This window comes from Muntiacus reevesi, chromosome 12 (assembly GCF_963930625.1).
Source record: "Muntiacus reevesi chromosome 12, mMunRee1.1, whole genome shotgun sequence".
In the NCBI taxonomy this organism is placed as follows: domain Eukaryota; kingdom Metazoa; phylum Chordata; class Mammalia; order Artiodactyla; family Cervidae; genus Muntiacus; species Muntiacus reevesi.
Window position 1 is genome coordinate 59,228,844 of NC_089260.1, and position 21,278 is coordinate 59,250,121.

The window sequence follows — 21,278 nt, forward strand, 5'->3', positions numbered from 1 at the left end:
ACGAAGCTGAACCCCATTTAGCCCTCAGTTTCAGAATCACAAGCAGCTGGAAAGACACTGTGTGGTTGTGGTAAGCAGGGTGTTGCCCTGACATTAAGCCTGGTGGCAGTAACTCCACTGGCCCATGTAGTCCTCCCAGAGGTGCACTCAGCACAGTTCCCCGCTTGCCACCACACGCCAGGTACAGGGGGCTCTGCGTCACGTGCATAGTGGAGCACCTCCAGCTGGCAGATCTCCTAGAGTGCTGCAGGGGGCTGCTCCTGGGGACACACTTCCTGCTGGTGAAGGCGGGACTCGCCTCCAGGGCCGCGCTCCTGGGGACTGACGGAGCCTGGGGCCTAGGGGCTCTGGCTCCATAAGGCACCCGCTGTTCACCATGAAGCCACAGAACCGTCTGTGTACCTGACATTTAATCGGGTTCTCGTGAGTTGTACTGGAGGCATACTGCTGTCTACAGCATTGCCATAGGACATACTTTTTCTGTAGGAAATGCACTGAGTAGTCTAAATAATTTGTTTACAGATAAACTTTTGGAATCCATTCCATTTTTAAGTTGGACTAAAATTTGACTATATGTCATTTAGTTGCTAAGTCATGTCCTGCTCTTTGCCACCCCATGGACGATAGTCCCCCAGGCTCCTCTGTCCATGGGATTTTCCAGGCAAGAATAATGGGGTGGGTTGCCGTTGAAATAGTTGATACTTCTTTTTAGGTTGGAATTAATTTCTTTATCTTATGTATTAACTTTGCTTTGACATGTAACCATCCAAATAAATAGATTGTCTTTTTGTTCTTTTGGAAGCTATATTTCTTCAAAACAAATTATTTAATAGTTTTGGAATGCCGAATGTTATAATTGCCTATTAGTGACATCATCCACTGTCAGTCATCTGTCCATGGCCCAGTAAACAAAAATTGTCTCTTTTTTTCCCCCAAAATTATTGTGTTTCATAGCAACTCATAAACCTTAACAAAATATATTTCTCATAAACCTTAACAAAATAGACTTACTTCCCAGAATTCAAACTAATATGATTAATTATAATTATATAACTCCAGTATCTAATATAGAAAGCTACTTCTTTGCCAGTTGGAAGGTAGTTTTATGTTTGGGCTAAGTCATGGAGTCTTTTACATCTTAGCTCCTGGGTTTCTTGTGGTCCACCATCACAGTGACATCTTTGGGTGGACAGGTGGCCTTGGGGCTGGGCCCCTGTGCAGGGCACCCCACCCTGTTCACCTGCCCCCCTTGGAATGGTTGAACAAAAACAGCCGTCTTTTGTGTTTCTCTGACATATTTTTGGTGTTTTGTGTCTGTACTGACCAGTTAAAGTGAGAAGAGTCAGGAAAATGGCCTGGATGTAATGGAAAAGACCATTTCAAATAGCCCTGTTGAGCCCACCCCTGCCCTGCTCTCTTCTTCCCCAGGACTCTGGCTGTTTGTCCAGGGACAGGCGTGTCCTCTGACCTTTTTTCTCTCAGGTGGCCTCTGCAATGGTTTAGAGGTCAGATAGGCTGAAAACTCACTTTACTTTGGTGTCATAATTCTGGGTATGAGCATTATCATTTTATTACTGATTAGTATGTGGTCTTATTTTTATGTGTTACGGCAATACTGAGGGAAAATAGAACTTTTCTGAAATATGTTAACCCTAGAAGTATAGAAAATATAGGTAGCAACATTTTTGCAGGGGAGGGGAACCTTTTTCAGTTCAAAATCCTGGAGTACTTATGTCCCAACTTGTTAGAACCAAAGCTACTAACCCGTCTAAAGTACATTATTAGTTTATAAGGTACTGTTTTGTTTAGATTTTTTCATTGGCACTTTGAGAGTAATGTACTGAAGAAGACTGTTGAAGAGCGTTTAGTCAGCCCTCACTGTATACAGACAAGTCTGCCTGAGTGCTACCATGATGAGGAAGCAACTTACATTATCTTTGACCTTGAATTGTCCCCCTTTGTACTGAAGACTAGATCTGCCCAAGGACTGGGGCGGTTGTTGCTTTAAGTGATGAGGTCTTAAATGTGTGGTCTCAGAAGATTTCCTGAAAGCAGTGAGTGAGAAGAATGTTGAGACATCTTGATCTTGCAAATAGAAATTGTCTCCTCAAATTGGTAAGATGTTACTGTGAAGACATAAAAGTAGAGTTAGGAGAAAATATAATTCATTTATTCTTCAGATATTTGGTGCCTGTTTGTGCTGTGCATCTGGCTAGTTACTTTTCTGCTAGATTTTGGGGATTTATCCTAAATCAGAAAGTACTGAAATAAAAAGTCAGTCAGATGAAGCCTCAGATCCTGTTAACTAGGAATTCTGCAGTGATCCAGGGAAAGTAAGGGCCCCTAGGAGTTTTTGAGAGAAGAAACGAAGAGGTAAGAAAATTGAAAATGGAGTAGAGATGATTCTGCTCTTACATTTTTAATTTATTTGAAAGAGAGGGAAAGACTGGGGCAGAGGTACAGACCTGGGAATCTCTGCAGCCGCTGAGGGCAGAAGGAGGGACCTGGCACTGTGGATTTGTAACTTCCGGTAGCTCCAGGGTGGGAGTCGGGAAATTCTCCTGGGAGCCAGGACTAATGCCAGGAGTGTAGATTAGCCCTTTCCTGCCCGGGCTCACAGACCAGCAGGAGAGCCAGGAGGAGGCCCTGAAAGACACCAGCCAGCGAGTGCCAGACCCAGCAGCCATTTTGTAGGGCTCAGAGGGCAGGTTCAGATTTGGGGACCCTGGAGAGAACCGCAGGAGTCTGGGGCTGAGGACTCAGGTGAGGGTAGGGGGACACACCACCCTGGTCTAGACATCCACTCCCCCCCGGGGCGCAGACTGGTGAGCTTTGAGGATAGAGTGAAGGGTTGGGCATGCTGAGGGGGGTGTATTTCAGAGAATGGTCCAATTAATAGTTAGTGTTTACATGCCAGCTTTTGTTTTAAAGGTAACAGATTAAGTACCAATAGTCTTTAAGTTCAAAACCAAGCTTAGTTAGCTTGCTCACAAACTGACCCACAGCCAGGAGGTCAGAAGCCCCCATCCCACCCCCAGACCACGGTACTTCCTGCCCAGAGCACTCACCCTTTGTCCCACGTACCAGCCTCTCCTGCCCTCACAACTGGACTCTCTAAGGCCCTCTGTCCCCTGCAGCAGCTCCTTTGGCCCATCACTCAGGGTTGTGTGGGTTTCTCATGACCTGTGTCCCACCAGAGGGGTGTATTCTAAAGTAAATTTGAGTGACATCTTAGTGATAATATGCAAGTATCAACACCTGTCTGAGGAGCCCTGGAATGGCTCCCCTAGCTGGCCTGTGCCAGGTACAGGCTGCCAGCCCAGAGTCCCCGTGGCTTACTGACATAACAGGCTGGTTCTCAACCCAGTCACTCCCCTCTGCATGGTGGAGACCATTGTGGGTTAGCATACCTTGTGGCCAGTGTCCAGGCTGGCCTGCCCATTGCCACGCTCTGTGAGTGCAGGCTGTGTTTCTCACTCACCATTGTATTTCCTGTGCACGGGTCAATTCCTGGCACCTGAGAGGCTCATAATAAGAGTTTGTGCAATGGACATTAGTTGTTTGCTTGGATTCATCTTGGATTTTCCTCAACAAGATTTGAACTTGTGCTTTCTTAGCAACAGTCACTGGTGCACAGTTTTAGAGGGAAGAGTGGAGACTAAGTTGTCCGAAGACCAGGTGCAGATGGGAAACACGTCCTCTGTGTACCCTGGGCTGGGACCCTGGGTCCTCCCCACGGTGACCAGGGGGACACACTCGAGGTTGTTGGGAAGGTACTTTATGAGGGATGCAACCCCAGCTTATGCAGGAGGGCCCAGAACAGGTGAGGGTGACTAGTCAGGCTCTGCCCTGACTCTGGGCCCTGGGGCGTCAGTCTCCTGGAGGCCCTAGTATGACCAGGTGCATGGAGGGGCAGCACAGGGAGCTTTTAGGAACCGTCCAGCACGAGTGGACAGGGCTTGGGGGCCGTTGTTGAGGCATCATCTCAGATGCTGTTTCAGCAGAAAGTGTGTCTGGTGAGCGCTCTCCTGGGAACAGAAGCCTCAGTGACTTCCTCCTTTGATTCCCCTCTTCAAACGGCTGCCTCTTAAAGAGACACACTTCCCTTGGGGTTTGCTCATTGCTGTGGTTGGAATCCTCTTTCAAGAGACATACTCAAGAAATCTTTCATCATTTTGAAAAATTGTTCCTGGTAGGTTCACTGCCCAGTTAATGGCAGGAGAATAAAGTGTCACTGAAAGAGCAGGTACTAAATCCTAAACCCAAGGATGCTCCAAAGACTGGCCCAAAGATCAAAGCCCTGACCCGTGTAGGACACGATGCTGAGTGAAGGGAGTCCACACAGAAGGCTGCATGCACGCTGCGGGGTCCCACTTACATGAAACAGAGGAGACAAACCCATGGCGACAGAGTGCAGGCTGGTGCTCGCCAGGAGGGAGGAGAGCAGGGAGTGACTTCTGACGGGCACCGTGTCTCCCTGGGGTGATGACAGTATTCCAGGACTGGACAACACCGTGAATGTGCTCAATGCCAGTGAACTGTGCAGTGTGACATGGTTAATCCTGTGTCATGTGAATTTCGCCTCAGTCTTTTAAAGGGACGTAAATGAATTCATTGCCTAAAAAGTACACTGAGTTATGAAAACGGCTACAAATGTTTCATGAGTCCAGTTGGAGAAGAATAGTTTTTAAATGAAATGTCTAGGTATAATTTCACATCACTTAAAAAGACCCAACTAGGGAGTTAGGGGCTCAGGAGGAAATGTCGAGTATAGAACTTGAACCGTAAAGATTATTTCTGGGTAACTAGAACAGATTTATCTAGTAAAATGAGCACTTCTAAATCATTCATTACCTTTATCATTCAATGAACAGCCCTTAAGAAGAGAAAACTCTTGTATATCTCTCTGCGTAATCAGTGATGGAGACATTGACAAAGGGGAAAACCGGCAGATTACAGAGAGGCTCAGTACACCCACCAGGTTGATCACAGGAAGAGGAGGAGAGAGAACCACAAACCACCTGAAAGAGGCGTTTGAACTGTGTAGGCCAGGCATTAACCACTGTCAAGATTACTGCCCTAACAGTGCTTCAAAAAAACCATCCAATAAAAAAAAAATCCAACCTGTCAGCAGTTAGATACAGAAGTTCTGCCCTGAGGGTCCTCTGCATGTCTGTCCCTGTCAGTTGTTCACAAACGTGGAGGCTGAATGTGGACGCAGGGCTGAAGTCAGTCCAGTCGGCAGGAAGCTGACCTGCCAGGCCGCCGCACTGACAGTCCAAGGAGGTTTTTGCGGGTGGGGCTTTACCCAGAGGTTTTCAGGGTGTGGCTTGTGAGGTTCATCTAGTTCATGGCAGACACCCCTGGGAGGGCATGGCCCCACCCATAAGTTCATTCCTGTTATCTCCTGACCAAAAATAGACTGTCTTGCTGGAGCCAAGTACTTATCATCATGTCCTCTGTAGCAATTAAAAGAGTGTGCAGTGAAAACCTGACTAAAATGATGAGGTCTGAACCACAGCAGACTGTCACAGTAGTTCTTGACCATTTGAAAACATAAAGCAATTGTTAGTAGCAATCTCAGAAGTGGCTCAGATACCCCCCGCCCCTTGCTCCACCCTCTTCCACCCAATGACTTGAGGGACACAGTCGAACCCAGTTCAGTTCAGTTCAGTTCGGTCACTCAGTCGTGTCTGACTCTTTGCGACCCCATGAATCGCAGCATACCAGGCCTCCCTGTCCATCACCAACTCCCGGAGTTTACTCAAACTCATGACCATGGAGTCAGTAATGCCATCCAGCCATCTCATCCTCTGTCGTCCCCTTCTCCTCTGCCCCCAATCCCTCCCAGCATCAGGGTCTTTTCCAATGAGTCAACTTTTCGAATGAGGTGGCCAAAGTATTGGAGTTTAAGCTTCAACATCAGTCCTTCCAATGAACACCCAGGACTGATCTCCTTTAGGAAGGACTGGTTGGATCTCCTTGCAGTTCAAGGGACTCTCAAGAGTCTTCTCCAACACCACAGTTCAAAAGCATCAATTCTTCAGCACTCAGCCTTCTTCACAGTCCAACTCTCACATCCATACATGAACACTGGAAAAAGCAGAGACATTACTTTGCCAACAGAGATCCGCCTTGACTAGACTGATCTTTGTTGGCAAAGTAATGTCTCTGCTTTTTAATATTCTATCCAGGTTGGTCATAACTTCCTTTCCAAGGAGCAAGCATCTTTTAATTTCATGGCTGCAATCACCATCTGCAGTGATTTTGGAGCCAAAAAATATAAAGTCTGACACTGTTTCCACTGTTTCCCCATCTATTTCCTATGAAGTGATGGGACCAGATGCCATGATCTTAGTTTTCTGAATGTTGAGCTTTAAGCCAACTTTTTCACTCTCCTCCTTCACTTTCATCAAGAGGCTTTTTAGTTCCTCTTCACTTTCTGCCATAAGGGTGGTGTCATCTGCACATCTGAGGTTATTGATATTTCTCCTGGCAATCTTGATTCCAGCCTGTGCTTCTTCCAGCCCAGCGTTTCTCATGATGTACTCTGCATATAAGTTAAATAAGCAGGGTGACAGTATACAGCCTTGACATACTCCTTTTCCTTTTTGGAACCAGTCTGTTGTTCCATGTCCAGTTCTAACTGTTGTTCACTGGGGTGATATGGCAGTGTCGGCCTGACTGATTCAAGGGGCTTGCTTAGCAAAATCCAAGCTTCAGGAGCGACACTGGTCACTGAGTAGAGGCAGTGGAGAGGGGAGAGCAGGGCTCTGAACCACCATCTGTGAGTCTCGTCTCAGGCATTGGTCAGTGCGCTGGAGGCTGGCCCTTCAGGCATCAGGCAGAACAGAGCACTTGCCTTCCCAGGTAGCTGTGATTTCCTGAGCTCACACACAGTCGTGGTTCTGCACACCTGAAAACGCCGTAGTAGTGGTTCTGCCCTTGCTCCTCCTATTTTTTTCTCTTTTCCAATTACCTTAAAAGTAGAGCTCTGGTCAGCATTAATCTAGCTCTTTCTTTTCTTGTTTTTACAAACAAAATGGGAGGAGTATGATGAGTAATTTAGAAGAATGATAACTAGAGGTTGGAAGTGTTTTTATTTTTTTCCAGGATAGAACAGAAATCAAGCTGGCCTTTTAATTATAACAATGGGCAAGAAGAGGTAATGAAGCCAGTGGAGTTAAAAGTACAGAGAGATTTAGCTAAAACAGGAATCCAAGAGACTAAATTCCTGGATTTAGCTAAATCCAGGAATCCAGAAGGACGATCAGCTGATACAGGAACATAAAAATATCTGCTGCCTAACCCTGGTTAGTAATTTATCAGTGAATTTACCTGCATGTAGCACAGTAAGTCTCGAATACAGCCAGTGGACAGGATATTTTTGCTTTTTCATTCATTCCTTCTCTTACAAATCTCAGTACTCCCCTTCTCCCCACATCATCTCACAAAAATCATAATGATCTGCCTGTAGGGGACCAGCAGTTTTAAAGCTTTCAAACTTTTAAAAAATAGAAGTCCAAACAGCAAACTCTGTGTTAATAACAAATCTGCAGAGAGCTCTTCTGTTTAGAACTGGGTGGTGGTGGGTTGGGTCACCATGGCCCCCACCCAGCTCCTAGGACTGTGATTGGGAAGTGATCACTGAGGACTGACTTTTGTTCTGGACATTTCACATATCAACATGGCTCTTTCTTGAGACTTCCCTGGTGGTCCAGTGACTAAGACTCCTAAGGCAAGGGGCCTGGATTCCATCTCTGGTCAGGGAACTAGATCCCGCATGCTGCAACTAAGATTTGGCACAGCCAAATAAATAAATAAAACTAAGTATTAAAAAATATATATGGTTCTTTCTTTCCCTCTCTCAGCAAAATAGCCTGTGGCAGCAGGCCTTATTGTGGGGGCACTGGGCCATGTGATTCAGAAGCTTGGTGGGATGTTCCTTGTTCATCTCACATATGAAACAAATGCTTGATTTTGCTTTTATTAAGTGCCTTCTCAAATTTGGAGAATCTTACAGATTATAATTTTAAGTAGAACCCACTTAAATCTTTTTGTTTGCAGTAAGAACACTGTCTGTTCGTATAGGACGTGGAAGTGGAAAGAGAAGGAGTGTCACTACCCCCGTGGTCCTTCTTTCTTTCCCTTCAACTCTCTAGCCCGCTGGCAAATTAGGTCATGTTACTGTGTTTTTAAGTAAAGACCCAGAAGCTCCTGAGACTAAGTAATAACTTGGCTGCAGGTCAAGGGTGGGCCTAGAGCCCAGTCCTCCAGAGGCCAGCGCCTGCATCTCTGGTGCTCTGGCCTATGTGTAGTTACTTCCAGTTCCAGGGGAATTCACTTCTGTAAATTTTGCATTTGCTTTATAGTTGTAATCCCTGGACCTCAGATCAGAAGTTTGACCATTTCTTGTCAGTAGTGATGTAAATTTAGATTCTTGGTGTTTTCCATTGTTTTTGTTAAACAGTAGTGGTGAGCCATCTCTGCTGGAATTATCTTGAATGACTGGAGGAGCATCAGATCCATACTAAATAATTGCACTGAATGCCTCAGGTTTAGTTCAACATTTTTTTTTTCCTGTTTACTTAGACACTTATTAATGAAAATATGACTTTTAAGAACTGGACATTTTCATTACTATTTTTCATGATAGTATAGTCATTTTCATTACTATTCTTTTTAAACCAGAGACTTTGCTCCTCTCCCTGGGATCACTGACAGTGGAGAGAGTGGTCCCAAGGGCGCGCTGGGGCTGGACCACATGTTGGAGAAGCGTCAGACCAGGCCTCTCGGGATTATCTGTGGGAGATCATGGTACAGCTGCCGCTGTCACTGGTTGTTAATACATGGAGAAAAGGAAATCTCAACATCTCCTTTCTGCTGGGCATTTACTCCACATCTTTCTCCATGAATGCAAACTTGTCTATAAACAAAGAAGGATGGTTGCTTTTCTCTTTGTTGTTTTCAAGGGTGTCCTTTCCAGTTTCTGCCACTGCTAGTCACGAACATGTGTGTGTGCCCTGTGTCTCCTTTACTGACCTTTTCAGTTAGTCTTGTTTATGGGGAAACGTGACAGATGTGAGAGCAGTTCCTCAGCGCAGAGTAGAGTGAACACAACTGTAGGGCTACCCAGGATGCCACCACCAGATTCAAAGAACAAAACGTGCTGGGCATGCAGGCGCCACCCCATGCCCCAAGATCTCTGCAGTCCTGATTTCCTCTGCTGTCTTCTTTATAGTTTTACCATTTTGTTTGTCCTCAAAGTCCAGTCACTTGACAGAGGGTTGTGTTGATTTGCTGCTTGTGCCCACGTAGACTATCCCCACAGGAGAGCAGAGGGTCTTCGGGGAAGTCTGTGCAGGGCAGCTACGTGGTCTGTGAATTTGTGGTGACGGAGTAGATTGTGAAGAGGCTAGCTTGTTTCAAATATGAGAGCGCACTGGTTGGATAAAAAGTGTATGTATCTGTCAGAAAATCTGGGCTGACAGATTTTGTGTGGAATGTGGGTGTTCCTGCCTCCACACTGGTAAGTAGGTCATGTGACACTGTTGAAGTGATAAAGACCTCCTGGGCCCTGAGACCAGCCTGAGAACTGTCTGTAGTTCTGGACAGCAGCAGCTTGCAGCAAGAATTCCTTACTTCCCTTGCTGAGTGTGTGTGTGTCTGTGTGTGTGTGGCAGTTCCTGCCCAGGTAGAACAGAAATGCACAAGTTTGTATAAAACAAACTTGTGCTCAGTTCAGTTTAGTTCATTCTCTCAGTCGTGTCTGACTCATGGCAACCACATGGACTGCAGCACACCAGGCTTCCCTGCCCATCACCAACTCCTGGAGCTTAATCAAACTTATTCCATCGAGTCAGTGATACCATCCAACCATTTCATCCTCTGTCATTCACTTCTCCTCCTGCCTGCAATCTTTCCCAGCATCAGGGTCTTTCCCAGTGAGTCAGTTCTTCCCATCAGGTGGCCAAAGTATTGGAGTTTCAGCTTCAGCATCAGTCCTTCCAGTGAATATTCAGGACTGATTTCCTTTAGGATAGAGTGATTTGGTCTCCTTGCAGTTCAAGGGACTCTCAAGAGCCTTCTCCAACACCACACTTCAAAGTATCAATTCTTCGGTGCTCAGTTTTCTTTATAGTCCAACTCTCACATCCGTACATGACTACTGGAAAACCCATAGCTTTGACTATACAGACCATTGTTGGCAGAGTAACGTCTCTGCTTTTTAATATGCTGTCTAGGTTGGTCATAGCTTTTCTTCCAAGGAGTAAGCGTCTTTTAATTTCATGGCTGCAATCACCATCTGCAGTGATTTTGGAGCCCCCAAAAATAAAGTCTGTGACTGTTTCCATTGTTTCCCCATCTACTTGCCATGAAGTGATGGGACCAGATGCCATAATCTTCGTTTTCTGAATGTTGAGTTTTAAGCAACTTTTTCACTCTCCTCTTTCACTTTCATCAAGAGGCTCTTTAGTTCTTCTTCACTTTCTGCCATAAGGTGGTATAATCTGAATATGTGAGGTTACTGATACTTCTCCCAGCAATATTGATTCCAGCTTGTGCTTCATTCAGCCCAGCATTTCTCATGATGTACTCTGAATATAAGTTAAATAAGTAGGGTGACAATGTACAGCCTTGACGTACTCCTTTCCCAATTTTGTAACCAGTCTATTGTTCCATGTCCTGTTCTGACTGTTGTTTTTTGACCTGCATAGAGATTTCTCAGGAGTCAGGTAAGGTGGTCTGGTATTCCCATCTCTTGAAGAATTTTCCAGTTTGTTGTGATCCACACAGTCAAAGGCTTTGATGTAGTTAATAAAGCAGAAGTAGATGTTTTTCTGGAGCTCTCTTGCTTTTTCGATGATTCAGTGGATGTTGGCAATTTGATCTCTGGTTCCTCTGCCTTTTCTAAATCCAGCTTGAACATCTGAAAGTTCTCGGTTCTCGTACTGTTGAAGCCTGACTTGAAGAATTTTGAGCATTACTTTGCTAGCGTGTGAGATAAGTGCAATTGTGCGGTACTTTGAATGTTCTTTGGCATTACCTTTCTTTGGGATTGAAATGAAAACTGACCTTTTCCAGTCCTGTGACTACTGCTGAGTTTTCCTAATTTGCTGGCATATTGACTGCAGCACTTTCACAGGCTGTCTTATCTCTCCTTGCTACTCTTTGGAACTCTGCATTCAGATGAGTATATCTTTCCTTTTCTCTTTTGCCTTTCACTTCTCTTCTTTTCTCAGCTATTTTTAAGGTTTCCTCAGACAACCATTTTGCCTTTTTGCATTTCTTTTCCTTGGGGATAGTCTTGATCACTGTCTCCTGTACAATGTCACGAATCTGCGTCCATAGTTCTTCAGGCGCTCAGTCTATCAGATCTAATCCCTTGAATCTATTTGTCTCTTCCATTGTATAATCGTAAGGAATTTGATTTAGGTCATACCTGAATGGTCTAGTGGTTTTCCCTACTTTCTTCAATTTAAGTCTGAATTTGGCAATAAAGGAGTTCATGATCTGAGCCACAGTCAGCTCCTGGTCTTGTTTTTGCTGACTGTATAGAGCTTCTCCATCTTTGGCTGCAAAGAATATACTCAGTCTGATTTCTGTATTGACCATCTGTGATATCCATGTGTAGAGTCTTCTCTTGTGTTGTTGGAAGAGGGTGTTTGCTATGACCAGTGCATTCTATTGGCAAAACTCTGTTAACCTTTGCCCTGTTTCATTTTGTACTCCAAGATGAAATTTGCCTGTTACTCCAGATATCTCTTGACTTCCTACTTTGGCATTCCAGTATTCTATAATGAAAAGGACATCTTTTTTGGGTGTTACTTCTAAGAAGTCTTGTAGGTCTTCATAGAACCATTCAACTTCAACTTCTTCAGCATTACTGGTCAGGGCATAGACTTGGATTACTCTGATATTGAATGGTTTGCCTTGGAAATGAACAGAGATCATTCTGTCATTTTTGAGATTGCATCCAAGTACTGCATTTCAGACTCTTTTGTTGACTATGGTGGCTACTCCATTTCTTCTAAGGAATTCTTGCTGCAGTAGTAGATACAGTGGTCATCTGAGTTAAATTCACCCATTCCAGTCTGTTTTAGTTCGCTGATTCCCAAAATATCAGTGTTCACTCTTGCCATCTTCTGTTTGACCACTTCCAATTTGCCTTGATTCATGGACCTAACATTCAAGGTTCCTATGCAATATTGCTCTTTACAGCATCGGACTTTACTTCAGTTGCCAAAGCTGTGCTAGTTATTTAATTAGTTAGTTTTTTTGGCTGTCCTAGGCCTTTGTTGCTGTGTAGGGCTTTCCCTAGTTACAGCGAGCAGGGACTACTCTTCATTGTGGTGCTCAAACTTCTCATTACCGTGACTTCTCTTGTGGCAAACGGGTGCCAGAGTGCATGGGCTCAGTAGCTGTGCACACGGGCAGAGTTGCTCCATGGTGTGTGGGGTCCTCCCGGACCAGCCTGGAGCCTGTGTCCCCTGCATTGCAAGGTGGAGTCTGTTTTTTTTTAATCAATTGTTATAACTTTATGAAAATAAACTCATGTTTAGCATTTGTTCACCAGTTTGAATGCTACAGTTCCAACTCAAAAATATAAAAATGAGCATGTAAATTTCACTCTGCTCCTTTGTAAATGCCACCAATGTATCAAGAAAGACATTTTTTAATGAACACTTATCGACAGAGAAAATACTGAATTAGTTTTGATACACCACATCGTGGAATATCATGAAGCCTTTATAAAGAATTTAAATGATAACAATGAGTTGGAAGAGATTTAGCAAGGTGGATTCTTAACCACTGGACCACCAGGGAAGCTCTAGTTAATATTTTTATATCCTAAATCTTAAAGAAAGAATTAAGATTAGGAAGGACCTTTTAAAAATACAGCTAGCAGATAATCCTGCAAAATGTGACATATTCCAAAATTATAAATTTATCTTACCTGGGTCTATAATAAATTTAAGTGATGGTGCAAAGGAATAGTAAAAAAACCTTAATTTCAGATGTGTGTGCATTTATTTTTCTTTTTTTTTAACGTAAAAAATTTTACTGAGTTATAATTAATATACAATGTTATATTAGTTTCAAGTGTACCACATAGTGATTTGATATGTTTATACATCATGAAATTGTATGACCAGTTAGCACAGTCACCACAAATTCTGTTCTGTTGCCACATCTCCACCTCTGTGTTGAGACTGTGTCCCCTGATTCTTTCCCAACTTCGTTGGATTTCTCTTCCTTTCACTAGCTTCTGAGGAAACCAGCTCCTCTGTTTTGCAGCCCTGCTGTCTTGTCTGGAGTGTTTGTTTGTGGCTTTGTTTAACCTTGTCAGTCTACCCTCCGAGCACTTAATTTTCTTTTTTCAGTTTCTCTATCTACAGTTTGAAAAATATCATCCTGAAATGCATTGAATTAACCTTAGAACATGTTTAGTAATCCCCACACCTGTGGGGTGTTTGTGGGGTGTTCTTAGCAGAGTGTCGTCCCTAAAGTCAGAGGGCCCGACTTGATGCCATCACTGTCTAATTCAGGAACAGCTGATTTCTAATTCAATTGATTTCTAATTCGGGAATCTCTCCCCAAAGAGGCACATCCCCATGAGCAGTCACTCCCTGCCCCCACTCCCACCCTGTCAGCTGTTCATCTGCTGTCTGTCCCTGTGACTTTACACGTACTGAACATGTGATGGCGAGGAACCATCTTGGCTCCTTCTATTGAGCAGCTTGTTTTTGAGGTCCATCCATGTTGCATCATGTGTCAGTGCTTCAACCCTTTTCATGGTGACCTGATGCTCTGCTACACGAATATAGCAGTCAGTAGTATTGTACCACTTTTTTTACTCACCAAGATGGCCAGTCCAGTTGGTAAAACCAGGGGTTTAGCTTCAGACAGACATGCACAGAATGGCAAGGGGCGTGTTTGCTTTTCCTCCACAAGTTCACCTGGGTTTGCAGTTTTTGTTGTCCTTGCCCAGCCTTTCTTTGAGTAGTTTCATTACGTAGTGGGGGCAGGGAGAAAGAGGAAAGGAATGAGAGAACTTGTCTACAGTTGAGGGAATAGGGTAGTGACTTTGACCTTCATCCAGCTTCACCAGTGTCCTGTTGCTGACATCACACCCCAACACTCTCCTGGTGTTCCTGGTCATGTTCTCTGTCCTTGAGGTCCTCTCAGGGTTTGTTCATATCAGAGTGTTTAAAAGTGGAAGTTAAACGTTAAATTATACATATATAAGTAGAAGTTAAATGTTAGATTCTGACAGAGTGCTTTAAAAGTACTAAACAGACTGACTAGTACAGTGAGGCAAAGCTAAGCAAAAGAATCAGAAAGGAAGAAATAAAACTGTGAGATGACACGATGGTCTATGTCAGAAATCCTGAGGTCCTAAAATAAGTAAGTCAGTTTAGCAGAGTCCCATGATACAAGATTAACATTCAAAAGTCAGCCACATTTCCAGTGACCCCTTCGAAACCAAAATTTAAAATACAGTATTTTTAGTTGCTGAAAAAGGAGTATTTAGGCATAACCCTAATGAAATGTGTCAGGAGTTGTATGCTGCAAACTACAAAACGCTGATTAAAGAAATCAGTGGACATCTAAATAAACATTTACCACGTTCATGGATTAGAAGACAACATCTTAAAGATGCTACTTCTCCCCAGAAGAGTGGATCGGCTTGACACAATGCACATTAGTTCCAACAAAAAAATGTGTAGATGTATCTAGGCCTATTCCAAACTTTATTTGGAAATGCAGAGGAACCAGAATAGATAAAACCACTTTGAAAAGGGATAGAGTGGAAGGAATGAATGGTACCCAATTTCAGAACTTATTAAATGGCTACAAGAAACTGCTGCATTGGTGGAGGCATGACTCACAGGGGAGATAACCTAGGAAGGGCTATGGGATTACGGCCAAGTGACTCCTGACCAAGTGCAAATAAAGCCACTAAATGGAGGAAGGATGGTCTCAGTTCACTGCCCATGGATGCACAAAAAATTAATCTCAACCTCAATCTCACACCTCACAAAATACCTTAGGTTTAATTATAACACATAAAACTATAAAGTTTTTAGTAGAAAACCATTGGGACCTGCTAAGAAAAGAGTTCTGAGATAGATGCCAAAAGTGTGATCCATGAAAGGAAAAAAATCAGAGAATGTTTTTGAAGAGAATGTTAAGAGAATGAAAAGATAAGCTACAGACCATGGGAAAATATTTGTAAATCTTATATCTTAGACTATATAATGAAATCTCAAGACTCAGCCGTAAACATACACACACTCAGTCCAATTAGAAAATGGGCAAAGGACATGAAGAGACATTTCCAAAGAGGACATCACGTGGCAGATAAACGCCCGGAAGGATGTTTAACGTCACTGTCCTTAGGTTGAAGCACAGCGTGACCGAGGTGAATATTACTGCACTCCTATCAGAACAAGTGAAATGAGAAACAGTGGCAGCCTTGGATGCTAGTGAGGATGTGAAGAAACTCTCTCATATGTTGCTGGTGGGGCTGTAAGGTGGTGTGGTCCCCCGCAGGAACCGAGTTGGCAGTCCCTTTAAAAACTGAACATACCCAAGCAACTGCACCCCTGGGCACCTACCTGGAGAAAAGAACATCACCATTCCCGTAAAATTCTGTGCCAAGTGTTTTTAATAGCCCCAAGCTGGAAAAAAACCCCATGTCCCTCAGAGGTGAATGGTAAACAAGCTGCGTCACATCCACACCATGGACAGCGCTCAGCAGTAAAAGCAACAAGCTGCTGGTGCCACTGCAGCCTGGGTGAATCTCGAGGCCACTGTGCTGAGTGACGGAAGCCGAGCTGAACACAGCAGGCACCGCATGACTGTTTACGCAGGGTTCTCAGGTTGTGTCGGTGCACATGAGACTTGTGAGTGCTGGTGAGTCCCTCACTGAGGCTCCAAGCTTCGACTGGGCTAGCACTTTGGTGCCCATCCCTCGGGGAGCTGTGTGGAAGGAGGAGGGGCAGAAGTGGGCAGACTGAGAGGCACAGCGGGCCCCCCAGCCCCCAGCTTCCAGGGGGCTCCCGGCGTCCAGTGGCCACCTCTCAACCTCATCTGGCCCTGGTCAGTCACCCAGCTCTGTCCAGTCACCTCCACAAACAGCTGCTGCCAGGAGAAGGGGAGAGTGACTTTTCACCAGCGCGTCCCCATTTACTCACCGCTTTTGTTCTTGATTTGGACCCAGAATCTTGGTGTTGACTAGACCATGCCCTGTGTATCAACATTTCTGCTGTGATCCATGTGAGGGCCCAGAAGACAGCAGGGAAGCTTTGCGTCTCCTTCTCTGTGATGCCAAAACCCTCATTCTCAACTCTGAGTTTAACTGCTGGATCCTAAGCACTTAAAATAGTACATGCTATTAAATGTTGAGAAAAATAAGAGTATGTAATATTAATTCTTAAGGCCACAAGCTTTTAAAAAAGTAAACAACATTATTATCTAGTAACACTATTGAAAGTTAGGGCAAAATCTAAGAAGCCTTTGAGACATATACTTTTTTTTTTTCAACTAAAACAGCATTTTAAAAACTGTGGTAAAATGTACATAATATAAAAGTTTCCATCTTAACAGTTTTCAGTTAGCAGGAAGTACATTCACAGTGCCCTGCAGCCATCACACCGGCATGTCGCAGAAGCTGTCACCCTCGTGAAGTGAGGCTCTGTCCCCTGAACCGCTGGTTCCCCAGCCCCTGACACCACCCTCTACCTTCTGTCTGTGAATTGGTCTGGTTGGGGACTTCATATAAATGGAATCACACACTATTTGTCTTTTTGTGTCTGACTGTATCTTTTATTTTAGATAATATTGACAATTTTTCTTGTTCTGTGAGTAACACGTATCTTTTTGAAATATACAGGAAACACTTAAACCAAAGGAAGAAAATAAATGTCACCTTTAAGTTCTACTCGGATAACCACTAAAAACATTTTTTTGCTCTTTCAGAGAGAGACCTTATAATTTGTTGTCTGCTTTCCACTTAGCAAGGTATCATGAATATCTTTCCATGTCCATAAATAGTTTATGTGTAAACATTTCAAAAGCTGTATCATATTTCATTGTGCAGATGCATCATAATTTTTTATATTTTTTAATTGAAGTATAGTTGATTTACATGATTTCAGATGGATAGCAAAGTGATTCAGTTATACATATATGCATATATATATATATATATATATTCTTTTTCAGTTTCTTTTCCATTATCGATTATTACAATTTATTGCATATATTTTCCTATCCTATACAGTAGGTTCTTATTATTTATCTGTTTTATATATAGTGGTGTGTCTCTGTTAATCCCAAAGTTCTAATATATCCCAACCCCATTCCTTTTCCTGTCTGGTAAACATCAGTTTGTTTCTTACATCAGTGAGTCTATTTCTGTTCTGTAAATAAGTTCATTTGTATCATTTTCTTAAGATTCCACATGTAAATGATATATGAAATTTGCCTTCCTGTTTCTGACTTCCTTCACTTAGTATAATTTCTGGATCCATCTATGTTGCTGCAAATGGCATTATTTCATTCTTTTTTGTGGCTGAGTAGTATTCCATTGTATGTATGCTCCATGTCTTCTTTATCCACCCCTCTGTTGATAGACATTTAGGTTGCTTCCATGTCCTGTCTATTGTGAGTAGTGCTTCTATGCGAGTCAGAGTGCATGTGTCCTTCTGAATTAGAGTTTTCTCCAGACATATCAAATGCGTGATAATTTAGTGAACAGTCTCTTTCCTGTGCTTACACATTTCAGGTTGCAAGGTCATTCTGTCTGTCTGTGTGCCCCTGACTTCATCGCATATTCTGAATGTTGGCTTCTTGGTGTTCAGCCTGCATGTGACCGGCTCACTGACCAGCATCTCTTCTTTCTCCAGGATGGCTGAGCTTTTTAGTTTGATTGACACCATGTGGCCTCCACGGGCAGCTCTGAAAGCAACAGGCCCTGGCACAGCCTTCAAGGTAAGCCCAGCATCGAGGCACCGCCCCGCCACAACAGTGCACCCCCTGAGAAACCCTGTGAGGTTAGCCTGGCATTGAGGCACCCCCACACACAGTGCACCCCCCCGAGAAGCCCTGTGAGTTAGCCTGGCATTGAGGCACCCCCCCACACACACACAGTGCACCCCCCGAGAAACCCTGTGAGTTAGCCCGGCATTGAGGCACCCCCCCCACACACACAGTGCACCCCCCGAGAAGCCCTGTGAGTTAGCCTGGCATTGAGGCACCCCCCCCCACACACACACACCGTGCACCCCCCGAGAAGCCCTGTGAGTTAACCCGGCATTGAGGCACCCCCCCCCCACACACACACACACAGTGCACCCACCAAGAAGCCCTGTGAGTTAGCCCGGCATTGAGGCACACCCCCCCCCCCCCCCCCACATACACACAGTGCACCCACCAAGAAGCCCTGTGAGTTAGCCCGGCATTGAGGCACCCCCCCCGCCACACACACACACACAGTGCACCCCCGAGAAGCCTGGATCCAGTGAGTGTGAGCCAGGACAGAGGTCACAGTGCTGCCTAACTTGTAGGCCGGAGCCTGGCTGCCTTCTCCACTGTGCCACATGCGTGCTTCCAGAGGTTCCCTTATGGTGACCTCTCTCCACCCCTATCATCATGGGCCACTGCACACTGAGGGTCTCAGCCTCGCACTCAACAAGAAGCAGGTGGTTTCCCTGCCTCCTTCCAGTCAGTAGTAGAACCACCACTGAACACCAGTTAGAGCAAAGACTCAATGCACAGAATCCGTGGGCATCAGTCCAACCGCCATCTCCGCTCAGCTCGGGGTCTCCCTCTCCTTCCCCCTCACCTTGTGTATGGTAGCTAATTGCCCACAGGTAGCAACATTGAGGAAGCTTGTCTGTCCTTCCTGCTCTGAACCATGTCCAGCAGGCTGGCAGCTACTGCTTCAGGCCTTGGCTCCCCAGGCTGAGAGCTGGCCCCTTGCTTGTGTGGTTCTGACTTCTGGCGCAGGCGGACACAGTAGCTCTGTCCAGAGCTGGAGCAGTGGCCCAGTCAGAGATGCCATTTTTAGATGCCTCACAGGGAAGAACTTTGTGAATGGAGTCTTCAGTGCATCTGGAGAGTGAATTTCTAGAATGACATCTTGAATTGGTGATAAATTCAGGAGCACAGACACTCTCATGCTGGGTCCAGAGAGAAATAACCCCATCTGTAAAGAGCCTTGCAGAGAGTCGGTCTGCATCTGTGAGCAGAGACGGCTCTGTTGAAGAGTCAATTTATGTTAATAGTGCATTTGAGTCTTTTAGCAGTGCATTCACATTCTACTTTTGTCTTCATTTTAAACAGGAGAAAACTCATCTGCCTCCTCCTAGCTTCTGTTACATCCTCAGCGCTCATCCAGATGTGGGGCAGATTGATGTAATTGAAGACGACCCGGTTGCGGAACTTTACCAGCCACCGACTCCCCGCTTCTTAAAAGAAATTCTGCAGGTGGTGCCTTTGTGTGTACCAGGCCTCTGTTGCTTTGCTGTGCGTGTGGGCTTGGGGAGACTTACGCACTGTTTTCAATACATTCCAGACCGACGGCCTCTGTACCCACTGCAGCTTCTATGCCAGAGTGATTTACCGGAGACCACAGGTGATCCCTCTCTCTTTCTCTTCACTTGTACAGCTTACCAAAGGATAATCTCGCTCAGAAATGGGTGGAGTACCCAAACAGAAAAGCATTGTTGAATGCCAGTTATGCACGGTCCGCGCTGACATGGTGCTAAGTGCGCTGCTTGTGCAGGTGGGGCTGCGGCCTCTCGTGAAGTCCTGGGCGTGAAGCCGCCAGGCACAGCCTGAGTGTGCTCTCAGCGGCTGTCACTCACTGGCTCCTGCCCACAGCCCTGCAGCTGGGCCAGAGGTGGAGGGGGAGGGAGTGTTCAGATGCACTGCCACCTTCAGCTGGTCTGTGGAAATCCTTGCCCTTCCTGAGAAACTGACCATTTGCTAAGAGGAACTCCTCCGTCCAGCGCAGGGCCATGTGCGGGACCTTGGGGTCCTGTCCCTTCTGTTTCCTTTAGATGGAACGTTTCTTCATCTTTCTTATCTTTTATGACCTTTATGTCATTTTTGAAGAAGAGGTTGATTACTTAACAGAATGCCCCTCCATGTAGATTTGCCTGACCACAAAGAGATTTGTGATCTGTGCCACATAAAAACGCTGTGTCCGTACCAGGCGCACACAGTTGAGCTGTCCCAGTGCTGTGATATGATACCAGTTGATTAAGATGGTGTTTTCCAGGCTGCTCCACTCTAAAGTTAACTAATAAATATTCCATACTTAATGCTTAATAACTGTGTAACAAATGTTTTGTAGGACGATAGCTTAAGACTATTTTAATATTCTGTTTCTTATCAAACTTCTACCCATTCATTGTAACATCTATATGAATCTTGCTTGAATTGTTACTCTGATAGTGGCTAAATGATAATTTTCTAATTCCAGCATTTTTCTACATTTATTAGTTGGCATTGGCTATACCTAGGAACTTTTATTTTCATGATTTATTTATGCATTCAGTCATTTATCTCAACTTGAACCAGTAGATTGAATTTTTATTCAATGAGTTGTTATCTGTAACTGTCATTTATTCCGATGCTTACGTCTCCCCAGATTCAAGCCAGCTCCCATATCCTTTGGACATGTCCCCATCACTCCTCAAGGGCTCCCTTACTTTCTGCAATAATAAGATGCTTCAGACTCATCTTGTGTTTCCTCTGCCCTGGAATTGGCTGTCTTCTAAGGAGCCCTGGTTGATTTTAGTTAAGAATGGCATTTAGAAGCCAAGATCTGGGTCCTCAGTGGGCTCATTGCTGCTGGGCCATCTCAGCAGATGGAACAACGAAGTATGTGTGTGTACTCATGCATGCGTACCTACCGATCCACATCTTTATTTGCATCTGTCTCTACCTAAAACTCATCATCTTATACCAGTACTTCCAGCTCTAAGCCATAACCATGGAACTGACTCTAGATTTCCTCACTTCCATATTAATAACTCCTCATCCAGCTCTGAGAAACCTGGCTCTCACTTTCCTCAGTATAAACTTCTCTAATTTCTTGTGTTACCAGCCTTCCATCCAACTGCCTTCTCCATTCAGCTCACAGTTCCTGACCTCACTGTAAAAAGGTCAGGTGACACAAAGGTGACTTCTTTGCTCAGTCATGTCCACCAGCCATGTGGGATCGTCAGCCTGACCACACCATCTATGCCAGCAACACCTTG

At 44.6% G+C, this 21,278-nt stretch overlaps 1 protein-coding gene across 8 annotated transcripts in view; it reads left to right on the plus strand.

The window, feature by feature from the left end:
* SPIDR (scaffold protein involved in DNA repair) overlaps positions 1-21,278 on the plus strand; it is a 263,884-nt gene that overhangs the window by 225,743 nt on the left and 16,863 nt on the right. For all 8 annotated transcript variants that reach the window (XM_065903392.1, XM_065903396.1, XM_065903391.1 and 5 more), the window contains 3 exons: positions 17,916-18,000; positions 19,354-19,497; positions 19,586-19,645. In XM_065903392.1, coding sequence (XP_065759464.1) covers positions 17,916-18,000; positions 19,354-19,497; positions 19,586-19,645 — 289 coding nt within the window. The remainder of the gene's footprint in view (positions 1-17,915; positions 18,001-19,353; positions 19,498-19,585; positions 19,646-21,278) is intronic.